This window comes from Astyanax mexicanus, chromosome 7, assembly GCF_023375975.1.
Source record: "Astyanax mexicanus isolate ESR-SI-001 chromosome 7, AstMex3_surface, whole genome shotgun sequence".
Classification (NCBI taxonomy): Eukaryota; Metazoa; Chordata; class Actinopteri; order Characiformes; family Acestrorhamphidae; genus Astyanax; species Astyanax mexicanus.
The window spans coordinates 8,206,380-8,229,098 of NC_064414.1; the positions used below are offsets into that span (position 1 = coordinate 8,206,380).

At 37.0% G+C, this 22,719-nt stretch overlaps 1 protein-coding gene across 6 annotated transcripts in view; it reads left to right on the plus strand.

The window, feature by feature from the left end:
* rock2a (rho-associated, coiled-coil containing protein kinase 2a) overlaps positions 1–22,719 on the plus strand; it is a 72,318-nt gene that overhangs the window by 6,563 nt on the left and 43,036 nt on the right. For all 6 annotated transcript variants that reach the window (XM_007247523.4, XM_049481167.1, XM_015605406.3 and 3 more), the window contains exon 2: positions 22,500–22,581. In XM_007247523.4, coding sequence (XP_007247585.2) covers positions 22,500–22,581 — 82 coding nt within the window. The remainder of the gene's footprint in view (positions 1–22,499; positions 22,582–22,719) is intronic.

Here is a 22,719-nt window from a genome sequence, read left to right on the forward strand (position 1 = left end):
TGTTCCAACATGACGGCACCAGTTTGCCAGTCAAGATCCATAAAGACCTGGATGAGTGAGTATGGTGTTAAAGAACTTGACTGGCCTACACAGAACATCAGTCCTGAGTTCAACCTGATAGAATACCTTTGGGATGAATTGAAGCAGAATCTGCTACCCAGGTCTGCTGGTTTGACATCAGTGTCTGACTTTACTAATACGATTCTGAAATAATGTTGAGAAATTGCCATACAAACATTGCCTAAATCTTGTGGAAAGTCTTCCCAGATAAGTTGAAGCTATTATATAACTGTTCTATAGAATTAGGGATTGGGAATGGGATATCACTTAAGTTTCTATGCATGCAAAGGCAGACAGCTGAGTACTTTTGACAGTATAGTGTAGTTGAGTAAATGAGTAGGTAGTTAGAAGGGTAATTAATTTGCTCTAGGAAGTTGAAAAAAATAGACCACTAAAAGCCATCTCCTTAAGATACTTAACATTTTACTACTGTAGAATTTCCAGAAACATCATTAATTACTAATAATGACTTATTGATAAGTGCCAGTACATTTCCAGCACTTTAAGACTGATAGAAAATCAGTCAGCATTCTGTAAGCAGCTTTTACTGAATAGGCTGTTTCAACTCAATCGATTTTCTAAGAAATCCTCTATGTATATCAGATTTGGTTTTTGTTTGCAATCTTTAGGCTGTGGATTATAGTTATGAACTGAATGAAACATGCTGGATTATTCTTTTTCTAATGTATTAAATTGAACATTAATTTTGTATTGAAATATACAAATATGCAGAGAAAGGTCTCAAATATTAGCATTTATATCATATATTTTGACCAGGGCTGCCTAAATTTTGCATTCTGCTGTATTTAATTCCTTTTATAGATCCATATGGTGTTAATGGGGATTTATAATAACACATGGGTGTCATGCTCAGAGTGTTTTAAAGGTCAGTACAGATGCCAATGTTGCAGTGTTGTACTGTTGTAAGATTCCACCTTTTTCCCCAGATTTTATAAATGATTTATAAAAGTTTTTTTTATACTAGAACAGTTTTTCTACAGTTTGATTTGAACAAATACAAAATCTTGCGTTGCTTACAATGTCACAGTATATTCTGATATATTTAACTGTAACCCCTGTATCATGATGTGTATCATATCACCAAGTTCTTGCCAAAATAAAGACCTACTTAAGGTATTGTATCAGAAGAAATAAATCTTATGAGGTTCTAGGCTACTCAGATATATCTTGAGGAGTAATTACACTCTAGGATGTTTTTTACATTAATAGCTAAAATCTGTAGCTCTGTAGTAATACAATGTACCAGCCCTGCATGCTTAAGAATGAGAAGCAAATATTAAGAGAATTTGGATATTTGGTTGTATTTTCATCAACAGTTTACTTAGTAAAGTTAAAATAAAACAAAATACTAAAAAAAAGTTCACTATAGCAATAAAATGGCTCTAAGTTAGGTTTTCATATACAAGCTTGAGCAATAATATACATCACATCTTATAAATATAGAGTAGAAGCAGAAGCCCCATTAATTACTAATAGCTCTTTGTATAATAAATGTAAGATTCAGAATCTATTGGGGATACTTTTTTCCCATTAAAACCACAATTACCTGAACAGAAAAGTGGAAATCAGCACCAGCCATTGTGGTTGTGGTGAGTGTGGCCAAACTCAGACAGGCCCAAACAGTATTACTGCCCTCGTTATTCCCACTTCCTGTCAGTCTGAAGTGGGACATCCCCGTCTTAAAAGTGGCGGCAAATCAAAGCACGACTGAGATCCAGACAACACAGGAAGAGGAAGGATGTGAACCTGCCTAAAGCATCTACAACACTGGGGAAGGCACTGTGAGCCTCAAGTGCATCCTTTTAAAGCTTGAGTTACTATGTTGCAGTGCTGTAAATCACTTTAATACATGTGTATTAAAGGTGTTTAATTAGGTGTTAGCGGGTTTTGCAGATTACAAAGTAATACTTTGGCAAAAAATCACATTCACACAGTTTGATGTCTGACGTTTGGCTTTTTTAGGAGACATGTCACAATACTTGTTATTGATTTATTGTACAATATAGGGATACAACCTCAACCTTGGTTGAACATGATGTTGCCCATTGTTATTAATGTGTTATAAGCAGTTACATTGTATGTAACTTTGCTTAGAATAGTGGTTTTATTTAATTTCTTTACTTTTATTTTAGTCCAATTCCAATTACTAAATAGTAATTTAAACTTAATTTACCTTTAATAGAGAGCGATTGTATTATTATGCTATTATTGAATAATTTTTACGTTTGGGTTAAAGTCTTCTCAAAGGAACTATTACTTTGTTTATCCCAGCAGGTCTAAAATTCTGGGTCTACAATTCATTCATAGTAAAAAAAAAACATGCAAGGCAATAGGAGGCCGAAAAAGGAGTTCCCAAAGGAAGTTCATTGTTAAAGATTTGCCACTGTTTTAACATCCTCAGCATTTAATATAAAACTCTACTGAGATGTTTTGTGTCTAAAGGTTTTCTAGATAACAAGTAATCGAAGCTTACATACACCAGTTAGCATGATGCTAACTGCATGCCCAAATGACCCCACAGACACTCCTCAAACCATTTGGAGATTTTCACTAATCTCTAATAGACTTGCTTATGTGGTTTCACACACTATACGACACACTGTTATGTAGAAGAGGAACTAAAGTTCTGAGCAGAGAACACTTGTATTTTAAGACCAATTTTTACCACTGATATTATATATGAATTGGAATATAAACAATGTTGACAACAATGGTGCTCATTTGTGTACATTGTCTGTTCTGTTTAAGTAATAAGGTCATTGTTGTGGTTGTCAAAATTAATTGTGATTATTACTATACATTGTAATGTGATATAAAGGACAGGCGACCCAGGACAGTAGGTGACCTCAGGCCTGGCTTGCTTTGGGTCAAAGGTTAAGCTCAGAAGGGAGTTGATGAGTAACCAGCCTGTCTGTCATTTATCAAGAGACTGTGCTGGAGATAATGAAGAGATGGGGTGTTCCCACAAACTACAGCTGAGACCAAACCGCTGCAAATCACTTCCTTGAACTGCTGTTAAAACACAGATAACTGCAAATAAAACGTGTTCACTTCTAGTGCTCTGCGATGTGACCTGATAAGCCTATATTACTCTATAGGCCAGATTTATTTCTCCAAGTAATTCAGTATTGGTTGTAGGGCTGCCACAAACGATTATTTTTATAGTCGACTAATCACCGATTATTTTTTATGATTAGTCGACTAATCGGATCATACGTTAATTGAATATAAAACACAGTTTATCACAATAGAATGCAGCTGCTATTATACAACCAACATTAGATTTCAGCTATATGCTAACTAAAAATAAAAACAATTAAAATCATAGTTCATTAAACCTTTAATGAAATATGCAGCTTGTTGTAACAGACAATTATTTTACTGTTTAGCATAAAGTGTAAACAACTGTGTAAAATAAGGATAAGGCACTGGCATTTATGAAACATCTCAACCGAGGTTGTTTGAACTATTATGAAAAAAAAGTATATTAATAAAAAATGCCTCTCTGTCCAGATATTGTGTACATTACCGTACACAGGGCAGCGGTCTGCACAGATCTGATTGGCAGAGGAGAGCGTTTGGTGATTTTACACCACACATGACTGATCTGTGAGTTTACTGCACCGAAAAGCACTGAAAACAGAAGCCACTGTCAGAATGAAATCCTTCTCTGTAGTTTATCGGGATGGCATTTGTGACAACGTCTGGGTCCGGATCCGGATCGCGGTCCGCCTATTAGTGACCTCTGTTTTAAAGCTATCAAGATGAGTAAGTTAAGTACTAAGTTAACGCTCTGTTTACGCTAATTTTAGCAGCTAAATAGCAATTTAGCTTCTTCGTCATTTAATCAGCCACAACATGCCTCCTTTTCAGGTGCTCGTGCATCGCGGTTGTGCTGCCGAGGAAGGCAAGTTCTTCATTGCAGATATTGCATTGCACGCGTTTCACTTTTATTTTCTTGGTGATCCCACACTTTTGAGTTCTGTAGCGGGGTAGCCATGAAACCAGAGCCTGTCTGTATATGTCCTGAGATGTCGTCCACTACCTACCCCGGTTTCCACTACTGCGCATGTGCGTCCAGGACAGAAAGGCAGTCGCAGCAGTTTGGAGAGAAAAACAAAGAAAAAAAAAAAAAACACGACTAATCGACTATTAAATTAGTCGTCGACTATTTTAATAGTCGACATAATCGTGACTAGTCGACTAATCGTGGCAGCCCTAATTGGTTGTTAGTGTTAATTAGATTAAAACCTGAATACTGGTTTGAATCCTATTAGGCTTATTAGGCCTAAGTATATATATATTTTGTTTCTTTAATGTGGACATTAGCTACCTCTGCTCCTGCTGGTTTGTGCTAGGACTGGACATCAATATTTAGTGTAATACAAATTATATTGTGTTATATTATTTTACAATAATGCTGAATGCTGGATCTAGATCACATTTTTTATATTTTAATATCACTCAGTAGCCACCTGAGGGCTGTGTTAAGATAGTAAATACATGCCTGTGATTTTATTGAAACATAGGTGCTCCTTGTATTGTAATCTTACAATACACACATAACAATTACAAATAATTATAGAAGGTGGCCACTAGTGCCAGAGGTTGTTATCAGGGGATTCTAGAATTGTCAAATATATCTTAAAGAATAACTACACTTTTATACACGTTTGCATTAATAGCTGACATATGTTGCTCTCTAATAATAAATAATACCAGCCCTGCTTAAAATGAGATTCAGATATAAACAGAATTTAGTTACCTTATATTAATCAACATTTACTTACTTAGTACCAAAAATAAAAAAGAGTGTTCTTTATTTTTTTAGTAAAAGCAGTCTTGAGTTTTGTAAACATTTTTTTAATTTATTTTTACTGCCTGGGTCTTTTATTTTGAAGCCAAAAAATGCTGAATTAGCTAACTGGTGATGCTAACTGTATTCTGAGCTGAATTATTGGCTGATGTTTAAGAACAGATGGATGGCATTGTGTTTGTTAAAAGAATAGGTTCTAGTGTTTGATATGGATTAGTGGATTATGGCTGTAGTTCACTCCAGTCTTTAGTTATTGAAGTCAGAATATTGGGATGTAGCTAGCAGCTCAATGCTAGCTAACAGCCAAACTCAGCAGTAATGATTGCAGGGTATTAGATTGGATGCTAAATGTTTTATGAGCTGAATTATTGGCTGATGTTTGAGAACAGATGGCACTGTGTTGGATAGATTGGTAGGTTATGGGGTTTAATATGATATGTGGGTTATGGTTATAGTTCACTCTAGTCTATAGTTATTGACCTCAGAACAATGGGATGTAGCTAGCGGCTGAATGCTAGCTAACAACCAAACTTAGCAGTAAGGTTTGGAGGGTGTTAGCTTGGATGCTAACTGTTTTCCGAGCTGAATTAATCAGTGATCTTTGATTTCTGAGTACTGTTGGTTGAATAGAGTACGTTCTGCTGTTCAGTTTGAAGTATATATGTATCGGTTTGCTATATGATATATATATATATATAATGTTTGTACATTACTCTATTTTCTGGTCTAATTTTTGAATAAGCCACACTGGATTATAAGGCGACAATAGTAAGGAACAATGTTGTCTCCATGTTGTTAATCTACACAGATTTCTCAGTTTACAGTCATCTTAGATTTCCAGTATTTTCAACAGCGTAGTTAGCAGCATTCAGCGCCAGTAAATGCCGCCTGGCAGCTCTACACTGAGAAACCCTGAGGGTTTCTGTAAGCCAGGATGCTATCAGCTAGCGGTTCTTAAGAGCTAGTGCTGCAGTTAGCGGCTAATGCTAATACTGCTTCAGCCTCGGTGCTGGAAAAACTTCACTGAAACTCCTTTTTAACTCTGTACTTCAGCGGAGTGGCTGAATAATGATAATTGTGTCGTAATTGTGGTTATTGTTTTTATCTTCAAGCCTGGTTCTAAGGTTTGCCCCAGTCTGTCTCAGTGCTGAGGTGTTGCTGGAGTGGAAGCCTTAACTGGACTTGCTGAGATAACGGGCAGTCACGCTGCTGCTGGAATGTTGATGGCTTCTTATCTCTGTTCCCTTGCTCTGCTCCCATCTTCCCTCGAGGTGTGTGTGTGTATGAGTGCTCTGGAAATACTCATGGCCTTTGTGCTTGGAACAAAGAAGGTGGTCAAACACACTGCTCAAGCTCTTTGGTCATTCTACACAATCACCTTAATTCAGCGTATTTTGTATTGATGCACCAAAATTGTAGCCAAAACTAAATCCCAACAAGATCTGAAGAAAGAACTTTTGGCCAATGGCTCAGCTAACATTCTTATCCTATCTCTAAACAGCTAATATTTTTCAGCTCAAAAACGGACAGCTAGAAAAGATAGTACAGTTTGTAAAGGTAGTAAATTGCAGGCTCTCTCCCACAATGTATTGTGCTTTATTATGCAACATCGCCAGGGGAGGAGGGGATGGAGTGTGGGTCTACTCTGCTGCTAAAAACTTTAAATAAACTAAAAAAAAAATTCAGTATGCTTAAAAGCAGTCAATTTTGTATTTGTTTTGCTATTTACATGCGTAATTTTTTTATTATTACTTTTATTGTTATTGTGTTACACCATAATTTTATATAAAAGTATGGTCTTGGTAAGATACTGTTATAAAATAGACAAACGTTTATGTCAGGGGTTGGCATATCTCCTTATCTCCTTATAAGGGCGTTTTTTTATTTTTTATTCCCCAGCTGTGTCCCAATTCACTAGCCAGGGCAGCAGTAGTGTATTGGACTGGGACCCTGGCGACACAGGTTTGATCCCGCAATCCGTGAGGAGCGATGTGTTTATTTTTTTATTTTTTCCTTTCTTCTTGGGTTTACCTGCTTTAAGATCTACTGTTTTGCAATTGTGTTCAAAACCCCTTGGGCTGGAGAGCTACTAGTCTGTAGCACTCCATCCCATTACAATTCATTTTCCAAAACAGTTTTTTTTTTTTTTGTCCGCCACGGAATGGCTTAGAAAATATCTGGCGTGCGGCAGAACTTAATTGCCAACCCCTGCTGTATAGGTATGTTTTTACTTCTTTTTTTTTTTTTTTGCCATTAAAATCTATTCTTGATATTTTTTTTGTTTCGGGTATATTTCGCTCATTTTCAAATAGTGAACACCACATATATGAGTGCTTCTTTTTGGAGAAACTACAAAAACTCTTTAGTTTTAGCTGTAACTTGGCTTAACTTATTTAACTCGTCCTTGTTACGGTCACTGTGTAGATCAAAGCTGACGTCTTAAATATATATGTAGGAGTTCTTGTGAGCTGTGCCATTTATGAGTTGAGCCACCGCCACCTTTATCATATGTGCTTTAATGCAAAATTCATCCTTGTATACCATGAAACCTTGTTACCGCTGCAACCTTAGTTTTTATGTTATCACAGTTTTTTAAAATAAATACAAAAATGTAATAGGTCACCTTGCTCACAATACTGCAGTATCTTACAATTTATTGAATTGTGGCTTTATACTGTGGTTCGTATAGTATTGCTAGGTTCTTGCTAATACACAACCCTAGTCAGCAGCCTTCTGCAGCCTGTTTGTGTTATACACTGCATACCTCCCACTTCCATGCTTCAGTTTCATCTGTAGATTATGTAACAACTGGATGCAGTCATCAGGGATATCCCGATCTGATCCAGTGGATCTCCTGCATGCATCATCTTTCCACTGTATGAGCTTCAGGGGAAGGCCTAAACAGACGCTAATGCTGTTTATGCACTTTGTAGTTTTATGATTGGTTGATCATTTCTTGTTGTAGCTCATTTTCATCTCAGAACCACTATTTCTGTCAAAAATTCAGAATATGGATTTTGGATCATCCACACTGGGCCTTAGGTTCATATGACATCACTTTGTGTCATTCTGTGCAGATTGGATTGGTGAAAATATATAATTGATTAAATGTTTAAAGAAACAGAAACATGTTTTACTCTTACCACAAGTGTAAATGGTCAGTCTGCCAGTACATGTGTCCATTTCACAGGGTCTCTAAGCAGTGCATGTACAGTATGTTTCCTCTACAGCGAGCACTGGATTTATCTGCAGTTATCTGATTATTGAATTAGTGATGTAAACTGCATCCTCTGATTTTTCTAGATCAGAGTAAGATCTAGGGGTGGGCAATATTACATTGTATACAATATATTGTGACACAGAAATATCATGATATTAAAAATCCATATCGTGATAATAGGGCTATTTTGTCTTAAAAGTAGTCTAATTTTTACTGTGAAGCTTTAGGTGTATTTATTGTTTTAGTTTGCAGTTTATATGCATGCACTAAATATTCTGCAATATTTTTTGCTGCATTATGTTATTTTATGCTATATATTTTATTTTGCCACATTATGATTATACTGTTATACTATTATACTATATTCCTGAAATTAATGAATTATTTTTAGTTTTCCTATATCGCCAAGTATATCGTTATCGCAAAAATACCCTGAAATATCATGATATTATTTTAGACCCATATCGCCCACCCCAGTAAGATCTATAAGTCTAATTAAGAAATCAGATAAAGAAGGCTGGATTTTGGCTCAGTGGTATTTCTTAGTCCTCTCTTAACACTTAACTGGAATATTATGGGATTTATCAGAGTACAAATGTGTGAAAACAGACTGTGGTACCAGAAATAAGTGAGCAGTGTTTAGCACAGCAACTGTGAGTAGGCATGCACAATGATATCAGAATTATACTGGTATCGGACGATAATTTTGTTATTTTTACAATTATCATCATCAGCCAACGGCCAATAGTTCAACGGCAATTACTTAAAAGTTAATTGAAGCTCATTTTTATTTTTAAGAAGTTTCACGGCGTATTAGCTGGTTGTAAAGCAAAAAACGTTCTTAACTCAATGATGCGATGATGTTGATAATGTTACTGACATACTCTAATGTTCTGCAGTAGTCAGATTATAAAATGTATGTAAACGCACTGATTTGCTTTAAAGCGCTGTGTGTTAAATCTGACTGTCTTCAGTCTGAGACAGTGAGGGCTGAATAAGCTTTTTCACTGGCAGGTGAAGGCTGCTACTTCATCTTCTCCAAAGTGCTGACCAGTCTGGAGGCTGAACAGAGTTTGACTTTGTGGATGAGACAGCGTGTTCTGATGTCCAGTGCCTTCGTCCTGGGAGAGTCGCCAACACTGAGAGTGGACTTTTAGCCCTTCGGCACATCCAAGTTTTGATCCCAGCCGCAATGCGTACCACTGCACCAAGAGCTGTGCTTTTACTAATCGGTTTGGCTGAATGTTTATATACAGCTCTGGAAAAGAATAAGAGACCACTTAATGACAATGTTTTTCCTTGATTTAACCATATTGAAAACCTCTGGAATATAATCAAGAGGAAGATGGATGATCACAAGCCATCAGACCAAGGTGAACTGCTTGAATTTTTGCACCAGGAGCGGCATAAAGCAGTGTGTAAGACTAGTGGAGGAGAACATGCCAATATGCATGAAAACTGTGATTAAAAACCAGGGTTATTCCACCAAATATTGATTTCTGAACTCTTAAAACTTGAACTTGAATATGATAATGAACTTGTTTTCTCTGCATCTTTTTTGTTATTATTATTTCAGCAGTTTCTCATTTTCTGCAAATACATGCTCTAAATGACATTTTTTTTTCATTTGGAATTTGGGAGAAATGTTGTTCGTAGTTTATAGAATAAAACAACAATGTTCATTTTACTCAAACATATACCTATAAAAAGCAAAATCAGAGAAACTGATTTAGAAACTGAAGTGCTCTCATAATATTTTCCATATACACGCGCACACACTTTTTATTTTTTATAAGGGGCTCCTGTGAATTATGTTCTTATGAGTTATTTGATAATCTAATTAACATGAAATCATTTACACATACTGAATTCTCCATTCGGCTGTGTTTTAACAGTTTGCCTGCTGTATCCACTGTGGATTACTGTAATCCTCAGAAAATCAATGTGTCTGTCTGTCTGCCTGCATCTGAGTATGTGTGTGTGTGTGTGTGTGTGTGTTTGTGTGTGTGCGCACTGGAGGATAATCCAGAGAACAGTTGCAGCATAAGTAAATTAGATTAATTAAAGTCTCAGACTAATTAAACTGGGCTCTTTTCTAGTCTGTATACACTGTGCTGTAGAGTTGCTTATACAAGAAATCCTTTTTTTGGTTGATATATTGTCCCAGACATAATTGTGATAAACAATATTATTGTCATTTTATGATATGAATAGAATAATGCAACTATAACCTTTAAAGTACAGTGAACTTTAATTAAGTTATTTGGAGATAATTTTATCTTCACAATCTGTGTGTATTAAGGTGCTGGAATGGCTTTTTTTAAGGAGGTATATATGGTACAGCAAGTGGATAATGTATTAATTGTGACGGGCCCAGTGCTGTGGAGGCGTTGTGGATGTGAAGAAGTCTTTAATAGAATCATTAATGATGGATGACCTGCAGGAACAGCATCTGTGCTCTCCAGCTGAGGGCCGGCAGATGCAGTATAGGAAATAAATGTAAAGCTAATGATGGTGCCAGTGTGTTAAATGTCACCTAGTGTTTTGTTTACTGCATATGTGTGCGCTCGGTGTATACAACATAGTAAACATCAAATCAGATATGATTTTGTTTGCATTTGCTTCATGGTTCTACTTATAATCAGGGTGTTAGAATTTCAAATGTATTGAAAAATCTAATATAAAAAGGTTTACTGAAAAAGGTATTAGGGGTGTGCCATATCGTATCGTGTGTGATAATATCGATAATAACATTTTTGAATATCGTGAACAATATTATACCCTGAAATATCGTGCCATATTGCTCATCCCTAATCATCACATCATTTTTCATCAAATTCACACTGTTCTCATTTCCCATTATATATCTACTAGAGACAGATTATATCTGTTCAGTATCATTTATTTTACTTTAATCTTGGATATATGGAGATACTTGGAGTGCATTATTATCATGACATTCTGGATCATTGACTTCTGTTATAAATCTGATAAAATCCTTGTATTTTTTAATATCTCAGTTAGAGGTGTGCCATATCATATCATATATGCAAAATTAAAATGTAAGTTTCAGTTTGTTGCAGTAGTGTATTTTTTTATTTTTTATTCAGCATTTTGTTATATCGCAAAGAGTATCGTTATCGCAAAAATACCATGAAATATCGTAATATCACCCACCCCTAAAAGGTATACCTTTTTTAGTGTTGCTTTATTGCAAAAAAACAATCAATTAATTAATGTACAAATCTGATATGCATCGATATGGAAAGCTGAAATCAAACAAAATTAAACATTAGGCCAAAGTTTTCCAATAAAAGGCACATTTTAACCAATTGAATAAAAGAAATGGCCTTATGTATGATTTTTAAAGAATAGGTTATTACAAAATACAATGCAAAATATATATTTTTTAACATTTAGTATGCTACCGTCACTGAGAAAATCACAGTGGAAACACTGCATTGTGGCTTTACATAAAGTTCTTTTCTTTGATTGCCAAATGTTTGGTGGATGCCTAGTAAACATTTAAAAACAATTCAAACTGTGTGTCTGTCTGTCTGTCTGTTTGTGACTCTCTCTGTATATATGTGTGTGTGTGTGTCTGTTTCTGTCTGTCTGTGCATCCGTCTCTGTGCATCTGTCTATGTTTGTGTCCTTGTACTACAACAAACTTTTTTGCATTAGACGAACTTATGGAAATACATTTTTATTGATCTATTTAATACTGTATTATCTTTTTGGAATCCTCCATTACTACAGAGATGTATTTAAGTGCAGACTATTAAAAGTTTAAGTGATTTTGCTGATTATTTGGTTAGAGAGTGACCATACATGTGCTGCTCAAGTTTGAGATGCTAATAATGGGAAGAGGAACAGATTTGTTTTATTGACCGTGTTTTATTATGCATTATTGCTATTGGCATAATGATTTTGATAAGTTATTTTTTTATTTCCAGGCCATCATGCACCATTAAGCAGTGTAACCCTCAGGACTCTTTTAGTAATAGAGGAGTCTGTTACTCTAAACAAGCCAGAGTGCTCCAGTCGCACACACGAGCCTTTGGCTGCCTCTGTTTTTAATCCATTAAGGGAACTCAACAGGATGAACAGATGAAGAGATTGATGGTTGGATCAATGGATAATTGAAAGGAGCACCATCTCCTCTATAAACTCCACCCAGAGTCGAGTACAGTTCAGATGGAACGTCAAATTAAAGTACTCAGTTATAAACTGGTCTTCAGAAGTGGTGTACAATATGATTATTTTATTATTGTAATTTTTGCTATAGAAACTGAACTGTCCATTGGTTATTTAATATATGGCAAAAACTGCTACAGCAAAATATATTGTGGGCACTGGTGGCTCAGCAATTGGAGCACCAGTTCATTAACAACAAGGTTGTGGGTTTGATACCCGGGTTTGACGGGCAACCACTGATTGACCCTTGAGCAAGGCGCTTAATCCTTTTTGCTCCCCAGCCTGCCCACGAGTAACGTCTACACCTGTCAAGTTCACTGCACTACTTTCCAGCATGATAGATGGCGCTGTCTGCTCCCAGACTCAAGCCCGCTTCTAATATAGAGCGGACACGAGAACAGAACAGAATGATAGCAAATGTTATTTTTTCGTTGATGTATATCGCAATATTAAAAAAATGTAGGACCCATGACGTCACCAGACTCGCATCCGGACCGGTAGGTGAATAAGAGCATTTTTTTGGTTTTAAAAATGTAACCTGTAACCGAAAATATCTGCGCAAAAATGTGCGACTGAGGCGAACATTTTTCGACATGTGCATTTACAAGCACGTGCCCAATCATGTGGATGGAGGCCATGCGGTTACCTTGTGTTTACTCCCGCAGAAGCAGACTGTCACTCACAGAGACACAGAGACAGCGCTGTGCATCTACTTCTTGTGTCAAGAATCAAAACATTGCAACAGGATGTGTTTGATTTAACTGCCTTAAGTGACATTGCACGTCCTGCGATGCGACTACTGCTCATGCGCACATCGCAACGGCGATGCTTAAATGATCTATCGTGCAGCCCTAGTCTGAAATACTGCTGATGGTCATGCTTATCAAATCAAACACACAAATAAACACAGTAAGTAATATTATTGTAAAATTATCATGTCCATATATTTTACAATAATTTGATAACATAATTGTCATGACGGGCCTACCGGTATCAGTATCAGTATTTAATTGGCCAGCACCACTCGATTGAAACCTAAAATCTGGATCGAAAAAGAAACCGTGGAAAAGAAACAAGAAACAATTAGTGCATCCCTAACACAAACACACACACAAAACCTAGGGTGTGTGTGTCTAAGACTACTTTAAAGCTTTTTTCTTTCAGTGCGTGCATCCATTTTTAACCCACAGAGAAAAAGAGAGAGAATCCGAAGCCACTTAAATAATTCTAATAATTGCTTCCTCCTATTTTTCCAGTACTTATTCCCATCCACCCATCTCTCTCTCCTTCTCTCTCTCTCTCTCTTTCTCTTTCTCCCTCTCTCTCTCCCTCTTTCTCCCTCTCTCTCTCCCTCTGAGTAGAAACACTGCCTTATAAGGTGGTGTGATAGTGGCCTTGTCCATTTTTACACAGAAAGCAGCCGCTGCCTGCTGGCCTGTTCCTCCGCTTTCGCCCCCTCAGCCTCCTCCTCATGGAAAAGCAGCGGCAAACCTTCCCTAAATGTTCGTATAACGTTGCTTTGGGTGCCATTTTCACTGTGCTTCCAGAGTAAAAAAAAAAAAATTCTGCAAACGTTCCTTAAGCATTCCCGTAACATTCAGGTCGGCTTCAGTGACGTGCTCTGGCCCCTAGGGAAAAACCACTGAACAAGAAACATTCTCCACATGCTCGCCTATTTGTGTGTGTGTGTGTGTGTGTGTGGTGTAAATTGCTCGGTCTTGTGGTTTCTCCAGGCCTGCTGGAGGCGTGAGTTGGTGATGTTTTTATGAGGTGGTATTCATCACCTAATTTACCCCTCTTTACACTGATATCGTGCAAAAACATGATTAACATTTTTCTGCCACGCGTTTCAGACTTAACTATGTGAGAGGGTAATGCACTGCATGTGCGACCAAGTACTGGCTGAGATGCCCTTAAGATACTTTTTAAATAATTTTATTACTACTGGAATTGAAATCTCGGGAACTGTTTGATCTGTGTTCAATTGAACCACTTTATTTATGATTTAATAATGTTCAAAATGGGCAAGGATGTTCCGTCTTTTCAAACACTCCACCTCTCTACTATTTGTAACCATTTATCTCCATCCATAGCCACCCATACCCAACCATACCGTAGCATAGTGCTGGGCGATATGGAAAAAATCATATATCACTATATGGATTTTTTTAATATCACGATAACTATATATATCATGATATATCACATTTAAAGTATGTTTTCAGTTATTCTTTGAAAAATATGACAAAATAATATCATTGCTTACTTTTTTCCAACTTTAATTCAAAGTGACATTAAACCAAACTTTCACATATGAGAATTACTGTGTGAAAGAATTACTAATGTCGCAATCTGCCGTGTCTGCGCGTGTCCGTCAAATAATGTAAAGCAGCGTCATGTCACAAAAACACATTATGAAGCTTTTACTTAATTACTTTATCACTTATATAAACCGAGTTTATGCAAAGTGACCACACCAATACATTTCATCGTAGCCTACTTCATTTATTTGCATGAATAATTGGTGCAATTACTGTAGAATCGATAGGGACGATAGAAGGTAAGTGGCACGATAGACACTTTTCTATCGTCCCCACAATATTTATCGTCATATCGCACAGCTTACCTTTCTATACTATTAACACATCCTCATTCATATCCACCATTACCATATTATATCATTACAACAGTTCCCTATCCAAACTTAACCATACCATACCCAAACCCGTCCTCATCCATGCCACCAATTTTCATATACCTCAATCATTTACCTTACCATACCATACCATACATGTCTTTGTCTACCCAAACATACACATCCCTCTCCATACCTAACTATGCATACCCATCCCTGTCTATACTCAAACATACCTACCTCTTACTTTACCTATAGATAACCCATCCCTCTCTACACAGACATACCCAACACCCATCTGTATCCAAACATTCCCATCCCTATCTATACCCAACCATCTCCATCCATACCCATGCATGCCCATCCCCATTATACCCATACATGCCTCTGGTATGCATTATTCACATACCGCAATACCGCTAGAGGAAAGAAAAATACAGTACGCCAGCTAACACTAGCCAGTTAGCATAACATGCTAACACAGTGGAATGATGGTAGCTCAGCTCTGTGGAGTCAAACGCTTGTCTCATGCTGTGTGCTGCTGCCGCTTACCGTATGAGTTTTTTATCAGAGTAAAATAGAAAAACAACAGCAATGCTTTCACAATTCGTGCTTAGAAAAGAGATGGATTGAATTGCACAATTGAGTGTAGAGCTTGTTTAATGGTTTGCATTGTCTCTGAAGATGTAATGTTTTTTGCCTTTTGAATTCAACCACATTTTAAAACACTGTGGACCTCAGCACTATCAGAGTCCATAGTCCATTTACCCTGAGTAGAGCTGCACTGTGGAGCTGAGAGTGTAAACATAACCAAAAAGTTGGCTTAGTAAGGATCAAAATCTTCAGTTTCATGTAGTTCCATTTGCTTTCCAACTGTTGCACCTATATTTTTAGTGGCAGTTAAATGTGGGCTGTTCCTTTGTTGTTTTGAATGGTTAGCAGTGTTTGTTAGCTTTGCTATCTTGCTGTGCTATTAGCTGCTCACTGTACAAGCAGAAAGATGCACTTTATAGAGAGGAATCTGGTTAGTGGTTTTAAAGCCTTTAGTCTTAAACATGTATTTGAGTTTGAGTAATGAAAAAACATGCCAGACTGACCCAGCAAAGCAGAGCCAAGCTTAGCAGTCAGGAGTACAACGCTGTCTGTTAATGAGTGTCTGCAGTTGTTCACCAGCTCTGTAGACTCTATAATGTATTGTCTAAGCTTCGCATAGGGATGCTATAATTCTTAACTTCTGAAAATGATCTGATTGCCTCTTAGAATCAGGTTATTAGAGAAATATTGTCCAAATTTTAGTCCAAAGATGCAGTTGACTGATATTTTTTACATGACTTCATCATCAATTGGGTGCCTCTTTTGACAGATACTGAATGTCTCTGTGGGTGTAGGCTGAGCATCGCAAATAGAAAATGGGATAAAGTGCTGAACTTTAAAACAGCAGGGTGTTAAATTGTGTGAAAGAGAACGACGGTGATGGTTATGACACACACATCCATGCTAATTACACCTCTGTCTGAGTGCTGGACAATTTAGCACATTGTGTGTGTGTGTGTGTGTGTGTGTGTGACAGTGTGGCAACGCAGAGGATGACTCACACAGTATTTAGGAGTGTGTTGTGCTGTGAATGTGGAGTGAGTGTGGAGGTGAGGAGTGTTCTGGCATTGTTCCCTCACTTGTTTGTTCTTCCATCCATCGCTCCATCCATCTATCTTCCAGATTTGTTGTAGCTCTGTTTGCTGCACTTTTATTGTTTTATTTCTACTTTATTTTGCTTTATGACTTGATTGTGCAACAAAATAGCTCCTCAGCATGTCTGGCATTCCTGGCATTCTTATTCTGTATTTTTTCTGGGTCATTTACTTTTATTACAAGATTCCTACATTCTGGTGTAAGAATTTGGTCAAAATAAACTGTTTGAATAATGTATTGTCCCAGAAAAGATTGTGATAATCGATACTATTTTTAGTCACTTTAAAAACATTTTTGTCACCAATAAAAAAAACATGTTTTTGCAATTAAATCATTTTATAGCACAATGAACTTTTCATTACTATAAATATTCAGACCTTTTAAAATACCCTAAATAAGTTAAACATAAATAACATAACATTATTGATAAGCACATTATCAATATGTGGTGTCAAATATAAATATTTTTATTGAAATATACACAGGTTAAATTACTAAAGTTGCTGCTTCAGTACTCCTCGTGGTGGCGCTATAATCAAATGAATAGGGTAAACGTGCGGTAAAGAATATTGGTTGTGATATTCTGAGAAATTTACACCAATAAATCTATAATACCTGAGAATGACTAATTTATAAGTGTTTTATACTCTTCAATAACGCATATCCTGGGAAGTATCCTAGAGAATTGTCTTGTGATATATTGACTATTACAGTATTGAGATATCGTATTGTGAGGCCCTTGTAATTCATCTTGCTTTGAGCAGTTTGTCCACTGATACTGGGTCTGTTTTCAGTATTATTAAACATACTTTTGGCTTTTAAAAACTTCCACTTTTTTGATGTCATAACAAAAGAATTCAGCAAGAGCAGTTTTGGAACATTTGGCTTTTTTCACACGAACCCCAGCATGTTAAAACGGTTTTAATCCAGCCTAAAGCAGCATCTCTGTTAGCGGTTTATGGTAACTCTGTTAGATAACATTAAGATTCGAAAAGGAATGTTGCCATGCCAACCGGCAGGGTTATGGGGGTCACGCTGCATGGAGGTATGATGCTTGTTTTAGCTTCTACAGACGCTATAAGCTCAAACGCAAGTCAGTACAGATGGAGAAGAGCTTTTTAATGTTCACTTTGTTGGGCGTGTTACTGTTACTGCTTCATTACTCTATGTGCGATGTATCAAGCATCACAGGTACTCTGATTGGATCAGAATTGGTGAATACTTTAATAAGCATTAAAGTACGCTGATTAATTGTATCAACATTGGTTAATACTTAGCATTAAGGTACTCTGAATCAGTATTGGTTTATACTGGGCATTATGGTACCCTGATTGGATCAGCATTGGTTAATACTCATCGTTAGGGTACTCTGATGGGATAAGCATTGGTTAACACTTTGCATTATGGTACATCTGATTTGATCAGCGTTGGTTAATAATTTATATTAAGTTATGTAAATTGGATCAGCATTGGTTGATACTTAGCATTAAGGTACTACCATTGGATCAGCATCAGTTAATTCTTAGCATTATGGCACTCTAATCGGATCAGCATTGGTTAATTCTTGGCATTAGGGTACCCTATTTGGACCAGCATTGGTTAATACTTGGCATTATGGCACTCAGCATTGGTTAATATCTACATATTATGGTACTCTGATTGGATTGGCATTGGTTAATATGTAGCATTAAGGTACTGCCATTGGATCAGCATTGGTTTATACTTGGCATTAAGATACTCTGATGGTATCAGCATTGGTTAATTTTCTGCATTATGGTACTCTGAATCAACATTGGTTAATACTTGACATTATATTATTATGGTACCCTGATTGGATCGGCATTGATTAATACTTAGCATTAAGGTCCTCTGATTAATTGGATCAGCATTGGTTAACACTTAGCATTAAGGTACTCTGATTGAATCAACATCGGATAATACTTGGCATTAAGGTACCCTGATTGGATCTGCATTGGTTAATATGTGGTGTTCTGGTACGCTGAAATATTGTATCAGCATTGGCTAATACTTGACATTATGGTACTCATTGGATTAGCTTTGGTAATACTTGGCATTATTGTGGTATTTTGATTGGATCAGTATTGTTTAATACTAAGCATTAAGGTACTCTGATTGGACCAGAGCAGATTTTTTGGATTTGGAGATCCCAAATTATTTGTTAGCTTTATTTTCCTCAGAACTCTAATGCAAAACTAAATTAACAGATCATCTTGATATTTGGTGGACGGTGTTTTGGCCTTGGTACCCCGAATGTTACGGTCCAGATTTTGGTCTGTTCCCCCTCCTCTCTTCATACCTCTGTTAGTACCCCTGTTTCTCGGTAAGGGTTCCAGCTGCTATTTTTAAACGTGGTAAAAGTGTTTTGTTTGGGTCCTTCCTTTTATAGCTGCAGTGTGTTGTTGTGTTTTGAGCCCGTAGCTGGAGCAGCAGTTTATGGACTATGGGCTGTGCTGGGGATTTCACTGTGATGTTTCACGTAGATTGCCTGTAAAGGCTCCAGGCAGCCAGGAGAGGGTCTTTTTTATTTTCTTTTGATGGTGGCAGTACGTGGAGTACCCTTTAGTTGTAGCTTTAGTTAGATGGACTTTTTCCAACGTTGTCCCTCAATCACAGTATGTTTACTGTTTAAAGTAAAATTTTTTGATTGGATTTTTTTGTAGAAATATCCTAAAATATTGTGATATTGTGGATATGATGTGTATCTCATTTCCAGATAAATATATAATAGATAGATAGTATAATTTATTTAATTCTATATATGGAGTTCATTATTAGTACCATTTACCTTTTGGATCATTGACTTCTGTAACAATATGGTGTAAATCTTAATTAGGTGTGTGTCTCATCATACTGTATACCAAATAAATGTAATATTTATTTTGTTGCAGTAGGGTTATCTTGAAATATATATTCTTTTAATTCCGTGTTTTGTCATATCGCCAACAATATCATATCGCAAAAGTACCCTGAAATATAGTGATATCGTTTTAAGGCCATATCGCCCAACTCCCTATTGTACACCAGTTAGCTCGTTGTGACTGCAGGCCTAAGTCATCCACACTTGCTTTAGTAATTTTTAATAGACTTCCTTATATTAGGTTTTTGACCCTGTCTGACTGTCTGACCACTTTTCTAGATAACGGTACTTCCCATCCTACAATGGAGGTATAATGCTATAGTTATGATGATGCTAATATAGACAAGAACATTGCACACATGGATTTATAAAATATCTAGTATGTTTACTTCTTATGTCTATTGTTTAATTTCTTAAACATTTAACTTAAATGTTTAGTTTAACTGTTGTCTAGTTAAATTATCTATAGTCTATGATGGTTTTCTGTTTATGTCTTAATAGCTTATATGTTAGTGGAGGATTTGCAAAGTACGAATTTATATTCAAATAAACATTTCCACAGAAAATCAATGATCATAAGAAAATTACATTCACAAATAGTGTATAGCCCAGATAGAAGCTCGCCCCCCTATAGTTTTGATAATTTAACATAATTGCCTGATCTCACCGATGCTCAAATAGACTGAATGCAATCAAGTGCTCCTCACGTCAGTCTGAAGTGAAGCTATATTTATATAAATATAAATAAGAGTGACGTTAGACTTCTTTGTGTGTGTGTGCGCACGAGTACACATCTGCCAAGTGTGGTTTGAGAAAGGACACCAAAAGAGGAAATGATGTCATAGCTGAGCTGCACCCCTCCACAACACTGCGCCATCTCTGGAGTCTCGAGTGGAATGTGTCATTTCCTGTGTGTGTGTGTGTGTGTGTGTGTGAGAGAAATAGAAGTGTGGTTATAATACTATGTTAAACATGCAGAAATTGGACAGAAAGAATCCAGTGCAGTCATAATCAATCTTCTCTCTCTTCCTCTCTCTCTCTGTCTCTCTGTCCCACTCTCCCCCTTTCTCTCTCTCTCTCTCTCTCTCTCTCTCACACACACACCACACACACACACACACACACACACACAGATAAGACAACATTTATACTTCTTACGATTCTTTCTTTCAATCTAATAAAGTGCATAGTGGAGGCGGAGAAAGGAAAAGAGAGATTAGGATGGAAAGTGAGGGCTAAGCTGATAAAGGTTATACAAGAGAAAAGAATAAACAAACATTAAGAGATAGGGACTGAAAGAAGATGAGAAGGTGGTTGAAGAAAAAAGAAGAAGAAAACAGCTGGAGAGTCAGAATGAGTGGATTTGGGGAAGAAAAATAGATGGAAAGAGAGTTTGAGGAAGAGAAAAGAAGAAGAAAGAGAAGGGACAAGAGTGATAGAATAAGAAGAAGAAGAGTAAGAAGTGGTGGGAAATATATGGGGATAGACTAGAAAAAGATGAATGGGTGAGATTAAAAGAAAGGAGAGAGATTGAGGCATAAAAGAGAGATCACAAAAGAAAATGGGGAGTGTGGAAAAATGCAGGGAACGATTGAAATGGCAAGAGAACTAGAAAGAAATGAAAGTACAGAAATAGAGGTGGAGATAGGGTAGGGAGAAAGAGAAATTACAGTGAGGCATTGAAATGAATGAGAGAAATGGGTAGAAAGAGAGAGATGGAGTGAGAGAGCGGTAGAGCGAGAAAGAGGTGGAGCAAGAGAGGTGTGGCTGATGGATGTTTGGGATGTTTGTAAGGCATGTAGGCTCTGTTTGGAATGTAAAACCACATAAGACCTGATCTCCATTCACAACACTGTAACAGTGCGGCCCCTCTGTCACACTCTGACCACCCTGGTGGCCCTGAACACACACACACACACACACACACACACACACACACACTTGCTGTAGATTTCTGGTTAATTGTTTTAAGTGCATTTCCGTTCATTATGTGGTTCAGTCTCTCGGGATGAGGCTGATTGGTCGTGTTGATTTTGGCAGCTGCTTCATCTCAGGTCTGCTTGTTGCAGTCTGTAAGATGTCTGAGACACAAGAATAAATGTGTTTTGTACCAACTATTAGAGCTGCACAGTAGGGGTGAGAATCACAGGGCATCTCACAAAAATATTATTATGGTGCTGTGATTCTGGGATACTCGATATATTGCTGCGATACATGTCATCTGTGTTACTGAACAGAATTAAGATACTACTTAATAAGCAAAAATACCTAGATTTTTGGATTTATTGGTTTCAGTTTTAGAGAATATTTTCACAGACAACCAATATTATTCACGGCAGGTTTACACTGTTCCTTTGATTATAGTGCTACCATGTGGAGTAATGAAGCCGTGACTTTAGTAAGTCAAATTGGGGGCGAGTCTTGGGGAATATAGAGCAATAAAAATATCAATATTTGTTGCTCATATGTACTACATTTCAGTAGCAGTTTACTAGTCACAATCTCTGTGAGAGCATAGTGCCATTCACAAGGGGCAATCATGGTGTGCCAAGTGGTTCAGTGGTCTAAAGCGCTGCCACTATGATCGGGAGATTTCTGGTTCGATTCCTGTTCATATCATGTTGCGTGCCATCAGCTGCCGGAGCCCTGAGAGAGCACAATTGGCCTTGCTCTCTCTGGGTGGTAGATGGCGCTAAGATGTTGATCAGCACAATGCGTCTGTGAGCTGATGTATCAGAACCGAGTCTCTGCGCTTTCCTCCAAGCACGCTGGCTACCCAAAAAAGAGGCGGCTTCACATATGTCTGAGGAGGCGTGTGCTAGTCTTCACCCTCCTGGTGTTGGGGCATCGCTAGTGATATGGTATTAGTCCTAATGAGAGTGTTGGGTAATTGGGGGGGAAATGGGATACAAATTTAATAATTAAATAATCAGTCCAGTTTCATTGCAAGATCTAAATTTGAGTTTTCTGTTTTTTCTTTCAGGATGCTGTGAATGCCCTGGTCCTGGATCTGGACTTTCCAGCCTTACGCAAAAACAAGAACATTGAAACCTTCTTAAACAGATGTGAGTATTAAAATGGTTTTTGAGCATCCTTTGCTTATCTTAGACATTTATCAAAGAGTATAATGAGAGAGATGAATTTGCATAATTTTTACCAGTTTCATATGTAGTAGCAAAAAATGACAATTTTTGTGAGGTAAA